The sequence below is a fragment of the Cebidichthys violaceus genome, unplaced genomic scaffold, assembly GCF_023349555.1.
Source record: "Cebidichthys violaceus isolate CVI_PGR_0920_01 unplaced genomic scaffold, fCebVio1.0.p SCAF_113, whole genome shotgun sequence".
NCBI classification, from domain to species: Eukaryota; Metazoa; Chordata; class Actinopteri; order Perciformes; family Stichaeidae; genus Cebidichthys; species Cebidichthys violaceus.
The window spans coordinates 246770-258507 of record NW_027176278.1 but is presented as its reverse complement, the minus strand read 5'-3'; the positions used below and the strand labels follow the sequence as shown (position 1 = coordinate 258507).

General features: G+C 42.3%; 1 protein-coding gene across 1 annotated transcript; it reads right to left on the bottom strand.

Annotated features, from left to right (window-relative positions):
- Window positions 1-7133: 7133 nt before the first annotated feature.
- On the bottom strand, window positions 7134-10433 carry il21 (interleukin 21). The gene is made up of 6 exons (XM_068705287.1): window positions 9904-10433; window positions 9768-9809; window positions 7902-8015; window positions 7754-7795; window positions 7535-7615; window positions 7134-7440 (listed from the first exon to the last, which is right to left on the bottom strand). Exons 1-6 carry the CDS (start codon window positions 10033-10035, stop codon window positions 7420-7422), a joined length of 432 nt encoding a protein of 143 aa, XP_068561388.1. The 5' UTR covers window positions 10036-10433; the 3' UTR covers window positions 7134-7419.
- Window positions 10434-11738: the final 1305 nt, after the last annotated feature.

Below are 11738 nucleotides of genomic sequence, written 5' to 3'. Positions count from 1 at the left end.
TGTATTGTATCGCGTGTCGTGTGTATGTCCTGTGTGTATTGTATCGTGTGTATGTCCTGTGTGTGTTGTATCGTGCGTATGTCCTGTGTGTATTGTATCGTGTGTATGTCCTGTGTGTATTGTATCGCGTGTATGTCCTGTGTGTATTGTATCGCGTGTATGTCCTGTGTGTATTGTATCGCGTGTATGTCCTGTGTGTATTGTATCGCGTGTATGTCCTGTGTGTATTGTATCGTGCGTATGTCCTGTGTGTATTGTATCGCGTGTATGTCCTGTGTGTATTGTATCGCGTGTATGTCCTGTGTGTATTGTATCGTGTGTATGTCCTGTGTGTATTGTATCGTGTGTATGTCCTGTGTGTGTTGTATCGTGTGTCGTGTGTATGTCCTGTGTGTATTGTATCGTGCGTATGTCCTGTGTGTGTTGTATCGTGCGTATGTCCTGTGTGTGTTGTATCGTGCGTATGTCCTGTGTGTGTTGTATCGTGCGTATGTCCTGTGTGTATTGTATCGTGCGTATGTCCTGTGTGTATTGTATCGTGTGTATGTCCTGTGTGTATTGTATCGCGTGTATGTCCTGTGTGTATTGTATCGCGTGTATGTCCTGTGTGTATTGTATCGCGTGTATGTCCTGTGTGTATTGTATCGCGTGTATGTCCTGTGTGTATTGTATCGCGTGTATGTCCTGTGTGTATTGTATCGCGTGTATGTCCTGTGTGTATTGTATCGCGTGTATGTCCTGTGTGTATTGTATCGCGTGTATGTCCTGTGTGTATTGTATCGCGTGTATGTCCTGTGTGTATTGTATCGCGTGTATGTCCTGTGTGTATTGTATCGCGTGTATGTCCTGTGTGTATTGTATCGCGTGTATGTCCTGTGTGTATTGTATCGCGTGTATGTCCTGTGTGTATTGTATCGCGTGTATGTCCTGTGTGTATTGTATCGCGTGTATGTCCTGTGTGTATTGTATCGCGTGTATGTCCTGTGTGTATTGTATCGCGTGTATGTCCTGTGTGTATTGTATCGCGTGTATGTCCTGTGTGTATTGTATCGCGTGTATGTCCTGTGTGTATTGTATCGCGTGTATGTCCTGTGTGTATTGTATCGCGTGTATGTCCTGTGTGTATTGTATCGCGTGTATGTCCTGTGTGTATTGTATCGCGTGTATGTCCTGTGTGTATTGTATCGCGTGTATGTCCTGTGTGTATTGTATCGTGTGTATGTCCTGTGTGTATTGTATCGTGTGTATGTCCTGTGTGTATTGTATCGTGTGTATGTCCTGTGTGTGTTGTATCGTGTGTCGTGTGTATGTCCTGTGTGTATTGTATCGTGTGTATGTCCTGTGTGTATTGTATCGCGTGTCGTGTGTATGTCCTGTGTGTATTGTATCGTGTGTATGTCCTGTGTGTGTTGTATCGTGTGTATGTCCTGTGTGTATTGTATCGCGTGTATGTCCTGTGTGTATTGTATCGCGTGTATGTCCTGTGTGTATTGTATCGCGTGTATGTCCTGTGTGTATTGTATCGTGTGTATGTCCTGTGTGTATTGTATCGTGTGTATGTCCTGTGTGTGTTGTATCGTGTGTATGTCCTGTGTGTATTGTATCGTGTGTATGTCCTGTGTGTATTGTATCGCGTGTCGTGTGTATGTCCTATGTGTATTGTATCGTGTGTATGTCCTGTGTGTATTGTATCGTGTGTATGTCCTGTGTGTGTTGTATCGTGTGTATGTCCTGTGTGTATTGTATCGCGTGTCGTGTGTATGTTAGCTTTTAAGCTCAGCCGCCCTCACCAGAACTCTGCCAGTATTTAGCTTAGCTTAACGTAAACGAGACGCACGCGTATTACCTGTGCTGCGTTCAGGGGCAGCCGTAAGGAACGGACAGCCCGGCAGATAATAATTAGAATTGGCCTCAACCCGTGCAGATAAAAACCAGGCGCTAACACGTAATGCAAACCCACAGAGTGAGCAGAAAAGCAACCTCAAGAAGGAGCCTTTCTGCTCCACCTGCACAAATGCGGTCCTGTGAGCACGGGGCTGTGACGAGCGCGACTCTCCACGCGCTCGATGGACAAGCTCAAGACATCTTACGAGGCTAATTGAGTGACTGTCCCTCCACTGCAGGTAGGGAGTGAACCACTGCGTGGTGAGGCACAAAGAGGTTTTGGAAGATCCCCTCTCTTTGGAAGGTCTCTCTGAAGTAGACGGCTGAAGCCTCAGCTGAACTTAAGAAAGTATGTTTGAATTGAATTGTCCTCATCACTGATGTTGTGAAATCCCTTTAGGAGGAGATCTCCTCAGGACCAGTATGGACAGGCCACCCAATCTATTAACAATCTTTTTTTATATGTGGTTGTTGGGTACTGTAGATGGAGGCTATTTAGTCCAAAACTGTACAAAAAAAGAACACGCATGTTTGCCATCATTGCGGTTACTCATTACATTACATTATATTACATTACAGTCATTTAGCAGACGCTTTTATCCAAAGCAACTTACAATAAGTGCATCAACATTGGTAATCAAAAGAACTACTAGTCACCAGAAGTCATAAGTACATTTCCTTTTCCAAACAAGCATCTAAGAGCCTGAAGCAGAGCACTCGAGTAAAAGTGTCAAACAGGGTGAGGCAGGGATGAGCAACCAGCAGTCACCACTGAGGCACATGGCCATCTTATGTTTTAGGTTCAGTTTACACACATTACTCATGTTGTTGTGGGCTCTGTGGAAAACCCCACTGAACACAACCACACGCACCGAGAGGGAATTGAACCGACTGTCGAGGTGTCTTCATGAAGGTGTTCGACAGGTACGCAGATGTTTGGCTCACAAGCCCATCTGTACCACACAGCTGCTCGCTTTGCTTGCTGTCTTCACGATGGGGTTTCAGCGGTAGAGAAGGCAATTCCACACTCCATTGAAAAATGTTTCTTTTGTTTTTCTGAACAAAATCAAAAGCAAAACTGGTTTTGGAGTGAATCCATATGCTTCATGAACTCTGATTCTCTTACAAGTCCACTTAAGATATTAACTCGATATAGATATTAACAGTTGTGTAGTTTCAGGTTTTAGAAATATTGTTTTTGTGTTTCGTTTGGTCATAAATACCAGTAAACTTTGATGCCATCATATGCAATAATAATTTATAGCTACAATTAATATTAATAGTGTTTTAGAGGTGGAACAGGAGCACTTATTGAATTTAAGATCATTTCAGTACATTTTTAAAAAGGCAACAGTCCCATTAGTGATGAAGAAAGATCACAGCTTCATCATTTGATCTACTCGCTTTGGATAAAAGCGTCTGCTAAATGACTGTAATGTACTATAAGCTGACGAATGATTCGTTTGAGTGTAAACCTTGAATCAGAGCGGATGTAACATCAGCTAGATGTATAAATCATAAAATCACAGAACAATCCCTGTTCAGTACATGTGAAGAGAAACAGAATGTAGCCTACGATGTTAAAGACCGACTTATTCCAATAATGGAATGGAGATATTTGTGTGTTAACTAGCATTTCTCCATCAGATCAATAAAGACACAAAGCCTTAGATGGATAGATCAACGTTTGTCCATTTCAATCAGTGCTAATGGACGGTTTAATACAAACCTTTAACTATAAATGTGTAAGTGATAACAACCTCAGGATGAACGAGGGGTACCACAGGGGTCTGTGCTGGGTCCTTTACTATTTACACTCAGACTCAGACTCCATGTGCACACAGTCTTATTTCTATGCATGTGGCCTCTTTCTAAATCAAGCTGTATCAATGCTCCGTTATAAAGTGTAAAGTTCTTCAGACTTCTCTGCATGATCTTACAAGACTCCATACACTTCTGTACAAACAGCCTCACCGCTGCACAGCTGCACGAGTCCAAAGTGTTTTCTGATAATCAGGCTGTCCGCATATAAATGAGACTTTTATATTTATACTATTATATTATGTATACTGCAGGAGCTGTGTGAGACTTTGTAAACTGAGCTGTTGTTTTAATGCAGGCCCCATTTCCTTCAAGCTGTTTTTTGATTCTCTAAAGTTTTCTTCAACAATTCAAGGTTGCTTGCGATGAGGAATTGACATACAAATGGTCTTCAATTCAATAAGTATAAGAAGCAGGTGCAGAAGTCCTCTGTTGTGATGCACAGCATGATGGTGCATCAGGTGTAGTGGGTTGCGTCGTCAGAGGCTCCCGTGTTGAAGTCATTTTGCTCACAGGTGTGAAATACATCTCGGTGAAGTTTGTTTGTCTGCTTTGCTGAAATCCCCCTTTGTCATCTGGGAAGTCCGCAGTAGTGGTGTTTGTTGTGAGGACACCTGCTCGCATGTTTGCACCTGTCATTGTGAGAGTTGAGCGGAGGTATTTGGGTTGCTTTGTTGCTGCAGACTGCTGGAGAGTCTTTGTGGTAGTTTTCTCACCACAGAGTTTATACATTTACACATGCGCCTGGTTTAATGACATGAGACGGTGCTGAATGACAGGAGACAGACACATTTTGTATTGATTTGGTGACACAAGCTTGGTTTCATGTTGTATTCATTAAATATGCAATAAGACCAATGTGAATACAGAACATATAACAATAACGACAGAGGAACATATTTCTATTGAATCTGAACCGTCTGAAAGCTGGACTGGAACGTTACCGGGGCGTACCGTTACCGGGCGTCCCGTTACCGGGGCATACCGTTACCGGGGCGTACCGTTACCGGGCGTCCCGTTACCGGGGCGTCCCGTTACCGGGGCGTACCGTTACCGGGCGGCCCGTTACCGGGGCGTCCCGTTACCGGGGCGTCCCGTTACCGGGGCGTCCCGTTACCGGGGCGTACTGTTACCGGGGCGTACCGTTACCGGGGCTCATTAAAGCCTCTTTTCCAACTTTCTTTTTAAGCAAAAGTAACTTCTCATGTTTTATCCTTGACACGCTTTGTAGTGCAAACGCTGTTGTGAAACTTCCAAACCGTGTGATCGCGTACGGACTGAGATATAGTGATAGAATAGCGTCAGTACCTGAACCATCGAGACACCAGGTAAAGCTTTCAGTCATCACGTTTAGCTGTGATTGTTTCAGAGACGGTGATGTGACCGAGTATTCGTTCATCATCCTTCTGATGCACACTTCACCTTCTCCCAGAACGTTGCACTGCTGCACAAAGCCTACACGAACCAAAATAGAAGGTGCGCACGGAAAGACGCCCACATACTAGCGCTTGACGTTATTATTCAAATAACCGAGGGTGCCAAATAATCAACTGAGGGTGCAATGCATGCATTTTGTGAAAATGCAGCTACAGTAGACGGCATCGGTTCTTGGGCTCTGGGGTCAAATTCAAGTCCCTACAGAGTCCCGATCGGGCTTCAGACGTCTCACGTATGTGCGTAGATAACTATGCCACTGATGTTTTGATGTCTTTATATATATATATATATATATATATATATATATATATATATATATATATATATATATATATATATATATATGGCCATCATCAAAATGAAAGTCCATCACACAGGTGGTTGCTGTCCATTGTTGTGGTTGCTGTCCATTGTTGTGGTTGCTCTCCATTGTTGTGGTTGCTGTCCATTGTTGTGGTTGCTGTCCATTGTTGTGGTTGCTCTCCATTGTTGTGGTTGCTGTCCATTGTTGTGGTTGCTCTCCATTGTTGTGGTTGCTCTCCATTGTTGTGGTTGCTGTCCATTGTTGTGGTTGCTCTCCATTGTTGTGGTTGCTGTCCATTGTTGTGGTTGCTCTCCATTGTTGTGGTTGCTGTCCATTGTTGTGGTTGCTCTCCATTGTTGTGGTTGCTCTCCATTGTTGTGGTTGCTGTCCATTGTTGTGGTTGCTCTCCATTGTTGTGGTTGCTCTCCATGGTGCCGAACTGACCCAGAAGTACTTTATGTATTTTTTACCTGACATCTTTTGAAAGATCTTACAAAAACTTCTGTAGGATCTGCCGAATTATATTTTTAATTTTTCTTTACCTGACATTTTCCCCTCCTTGTCCCTTCCAGGGCTCCGTAGGATTGAATATGATTCATTTTTGACATTTAAGAGTAATCGGGTGCGATTGTTTCTTTATCGCTTTATTTGAACCATTTTGTAAGATTTCACATTTGACTTTGAAGAACCACCAGTCAGTCAGCGCCACCTTTAAAATAGCAAACACTCAAAAAGGAAGCGCGTCGTTGAAGACAATGTAATGAACACATTCTGACAGGAAGTCAAGAATCAAAGATCAGAAACATGTCCGCCATGCTGTCATGTGTTCTGTTACGTAACATCAACAGCTTCAAATAGTCAAATCAGCAATGGTGCTATTCTATGACACTTTTGTGACATATATGACAATATGGACTAAAACTATTAACAGCATCTAAAATAGTGCGACAACTTAAACTGCAGAGTCTGAGTCTTTACTCTGGTCCAACATGTATCTTGCTGGCAAAACCCATCAGTGTTTTAAATGTGTCAAATGCAACAATAAATATACAGAAACTTGAGCATAAATGTAATTTGTCTGCCACCTACTGGAGAACAGAACAGTGTGTCTCATTTAATTTAACAGCACACTATCTGTCCTCATTAATGACTGAGACATGTCCCCTCTTCACACTGCTGTTCACAGAGCCATTGATAAGAACCTTAAGAAGTTTAAGAAGTTTAAGAACCTTAAGAACTTTAAGAAGTTTAAGAACCTTAAGAACTTTAAGAAGTTTAAGAACCTTAAGAACTTTAAGAACTTTAAGAAGTTTAAAAGGTTTAAGAACTTTAAGAACCTTAACAACCTTAAGAAGTTTAAGAACCTTAAGAACTTTAAGAAGTTTAAGAACCTTATGAACTTTAAGAAGTTTAAGAACCTTAAGAAGTTTAAGAACTTTAAAATCCTTAAGAAGTTTAAGAAGTTTAAGAACCTTAAGAAGTTTAAGAAGTTTAAGAACCTTAAGAAGTTTAAGAACCTTAAGAACTTTAAGAACTTTAAGAACCTTAAGAAGTTTAAGAACCTTAAGAACTTTAAGAACCTTAAGAAGTTTAAGAAGTTTAAGAACCTGAAGAACCTGAAGAACTTTAAGTGATGACGTCCTACAAATAAACCAGGCAACCCAAAAACCTCTGTGTTGTAATTTATTTCATATTTTCAAATGGTACGATCATTTTAATAAAAACATTCTGCACTAAAGTCATACACAGTAGAAATGTGATGATATACTTTATATTCTTTGAGAACTACAACATATAAATCAACTTTAAACTGCAGCTGAACTCAGTCTGCATAGCTTTAGTGGTCCAACACCACAGTCTAAATAAATAATAAATAAGTGAAACATTTAGAGGCTGAAACGTGTTCAGCTTCTTGTCAGCGTAGTGTCTTCTCTACATTCAGGCCTTGGTCTCATGAAGATCTCCACCTCGTCTCAGTTCAGTCTGGCGATGCCCTAAAAAGAAGACAAATACATATTCACATCAGTCCCTGTTTCATATGTTTACAGCATGAATGACATGCAGCGCTACACATTTAAAGAGCTTCACCTTTTGAATAAGGGACTCTAGTCTGTTGAAAAATTCCCTCGCAGTTTCCTTCGGATGTGAGTCGCAGTCTCGGCAGGTCGCCTGAAGGGAAACAAAGAGAAATTAACTCATGACCATCTACTGCGAATGCAACATGTGCACATTCATGTATTATTCATATATATTTATATAACTGAAATATCCAGAAGATCAGGAAATAACAGAAGAAAGTATTCTTACCGAAGCATCTCCTGCACTAGTAGAGTTGCAGAGACCTCTCACCTGAAGGTCAAAGTATTTGTTAGTTTTATCAACGCTTTTAGATGCATGCTTTATGCTTTATGCTTTATGTTTGTCACATCCTTCCCACACCCACCCGTTTACTCACAGTGTTTTCATTCCCGAGGCTCCTGTAAAGGTTTTTTTGTTTTATTTCTGTCATGTCGAAATGCACATCCAGGTTCGCCCGGAAGCATCTCAGGGCTGACAGACAGCAGCAGTCCTGTTTATGAGAAGAACACGCGTTCGTGAATAATACATCAATATCACGCCGACATGTGACCGATCCGGCCTCTTAGAACACACAGCAGTGGAACATTGTAAACACACGTACAAAGTGATCGGGTTCTAGAGATAATACTCAACATGTTAGTTTCTAAACACTGGAACGTGACGTTCTTTAAGTTCAATCAGCGTTAGGGTTTAGTGGAGTTGTAGCTGTTATGTTTGTTAAGTTGTTTTACAGAACTGGAGCATGGCACTGACAGACTAACCAGCAACAAGTTTCATTTACTTTACATGTGTCGGTTTTAATAATGTATTTCTATAAACTTCTGCATGTTTTCATTTGAGGGAAACATCCATCAAAACATTTCCAAGAAATCTGTTTCTGGTTTCATGTCACGACTTTCCAATCCGAGATGTGCACAGCACTTTTACTTGAACTGAAACTTCAAGTTTCCACTATTTTAAAGATTCGTTTCTGTTTTTTTTTTTCTTGTCACAATTGTTTCCCTCCAGAAATCTCAGTGTTGATGATGTGACACATTCTTTCCGAGTGATTGTTTCTGCTTCGATGTGTGACGCTCCTGAACCCAACTCGCTCGGGTCACATCGCGTTTCAGATCGCTTCTTTACGTTCTCCACGGTTCTACAGAACATCTGGGGCTCTCTGCTCTTTGTTGTGTAGTGATTATTCTCTCTGAATTATGAGCTTTGTTGTGCACCATAGTGGCTTCACTCCCACTCGGGCATCCTCATCCTCTGTGGTTAAGATGAGCAGTAAGTTGTTGAACAGAAGGCCGAGTCAAACGTTCTCTAGCGTTCTGAGTCGCTGAGGAAGTGTCACGGCTTTGTTTGCTTGATTACTCATCACATTTCACTTGAGCGTGCAACGGAAGCTGTGAGAACACACACGGCGGGAGCTCTCGACTTGACTCACTGAAGAGCCTGATGAGAAAGAGGGCTGCTGAGTTTAGCAGCGCTGCAGTTCATCTCAGTGAGCGTTTATTTAAACCGAGTCCACAAAACACGTCTTCATGTGGGACTGTTTAACGTTACAGAACGCAGGGTTCTCTTTCTACCAGGTCTAAAGGTGGTAAAAGATAGTTATTAGTAGATATAAAATAGTAAAATACATGTCCTGTAAGACAGTTAAGCTGAATATGTTTAGAGTTTTTGTGATTATAATAATTTAATTGATCTGTTTTTTCCACTAGGACCAGTAATTATTTAATTAGAATATAAATGCATAGTGGTTAGTTTGTGCAAATTGAGGATATCAGTTTGTTCTCTATAGCACTGTTACAATTGAATATATTAACATAATGATAATAATAATAATTTACAATGCAAAATCATTTTTGTTAGATTTCATGTTTTCTTTGTCAAATAAAAAAAAAATGCTCATATTTCACTTTACTTCTCAAAGGATGACAGATTCCTTTTGTTACGTCTTCGTTTTCTGTAAAAGCACAGAACCCTAAATATGAACTCTATTTAAACGTGTTAAACTAGCACAAGATGTAAAATAATGATCATAACAGAACTGAATATATCTTAAAGCTATTTGCACGGTGAACCTGATTCTGTGTGCGTTTAACTCCACACGTTTTGTCTTTTCACACGTTATGTGATCTCCTCCTACAGCGACGGCAGCAGGTGGGAGAACATCAACAATGACTAAGCGACCGCAAAAATTAAGAGCCGTGACCATGCTGTCAAAGCTCTTTAGAACTCCGGCAGGTGGGCTTACCTCAACGTTCTGCGGCGGAGTGTTCAGCATCTTCTCGTTGTGCTGTGAGAAACAAACGGAGAACATTGTTCTAAGTAACAAGAACCGGCACCAAACACGGCCAAGCTGTGAAACGCAGTAGAAGTAGAGAACCTACCTGCAGGCTCTTCTTCACGACGTTCAGCTGGCTCAGCACTTCTTTTAGTTTTCTCCTCAGGTCGGTCGGTCTCGATGTGCCGGCCAAAGAACCGCACCAGACTGCAAAAAGGCAAAAAACAACCAGCTTCATGTTGTCGGCGTGAGCGGCAGAGATCACCAGAGGAGGCTTTTCGAGATATTTACTGGAAATGCAGTCGGTCGTGTCGCTTACCTTTTTATACTCATCCCTGAGGACACAGGAAAACCACTTGGAAAGCTGCAGAAACTGGCGTGTGAGTAATGAAAGTTTCTTTTCCGCTGGCAGTCACCACTACGTGAGTCGAGAGTGGCGTCAAGACGCGCGTGCGTGGGTCCTATAGATGCTCCGTGTGAACGTAAAGCTGTTCGAGTGCACCCGACAGGAAGCTAAAGGAAGACGGCACTTCCCATTTTCATTTTGAATCAGTGGAGCCGCGGCCGCACCGTGTCATAGGTAGCGTTTGGTAGATGTGGTATCGACAACCTGAATGTTTTCACTGCATCATGGCCACCTACACGAACACACACAGCATGCTGCAACAACAGGAAACCCTCTTTAGGTGTTCACGTCGAACCAAAAGGAGAAGTGTCGGTGGAGGAGGAAGTCCACTGCTCCACGACTTAAACCATATTTAGGAATATGACCTCATGTCTTTTTAACGGGGCTTTTGTTCTGTCACCTCACTGCCGCTCATCAAACAGAAAACGTCTTTCTTTTCGGTCCGTTTGCAAAGATGAGGAAAGTGTTTGGGAGACGTTGTTGGCAGTGAGGACAGCTCTGTCCACTCTTTGAGACAGATTTCACAATAAAGGTTGAACTCTTTCATAGATGTGATGAAACCACGTCACAGCGGAGCGTTATCGATGAGTTATCAGTCACGGTGTGCAGGGCGAGGAGTCATGTTTTCGGGTTAGTAGAGTTTGATGAATACATTAATCTCAGAGATTTACTGTGAATGATATGGATTCCAGTAAACAACATCATTACGTCTTTTAATGTCACAGTGGTGCAGATGATGAAAGAGGCTCTTTACAGGTAGCAGTTCAGTGATGGATTTACTGCCTCTTTATTGTAAATACACACACTAATGAATCAAGCTCCACAAATAAGACATGAAGCACACTGTAGCTGTTAGAGTATCAGGGCCACGTGTTTAAAAAGTGATCTCTCAAACTCTCAACAGCACCAGAACATCTAGAGCATTCAGAGCATTCAGAGCAGGTTTTCCTCCAGTTTTGGTTCTGTCGTTGCGGCCCGTGGTTCTGTCCCGGTACTTCATTAGAGTCGAACATTAAGGGCGACGCGCGCTGAAGATGCATGACGCCGGCAGAACACAGACCGACAGTTTTCCACGTAAGCTCACGCTCCAGATGTGTCTTGTTCATGTGAAGGTGTTAGGAAACATCTCTGTCCATTTTCCAAACATCAACATGAGTCAACTCACCCCAAAACTTTGCACATTTTCTCCAGAGTTCAGCACATCCTGACTCGTGTGTCATGACTGCGTCTTTTGTCCGGCGTGTACTAAAGGTAGTGTTTGACGAGACGAGACCCGACTGGTGTCATACATTTAATTTGTACCCTTTATGCCTATGTATGCCCCCCCCCTCTCAGAGAAAGAACAATCGTGTTTGTTATTCCGTCCTCTTTAACTTACTTTCATGTGAGTTTGTTCGTTGGCACCTCTGCCTCTGAAGCTCAGCCACGTTGATGTGTGTGCTTCCTGCAGCTGGCACACACACACCTGTGTGTTTGACCAAATGACCTGTCTGTGTGCCTCCACGCTGGCGAGAGCAGAGGCCGGAGGCGTCGTG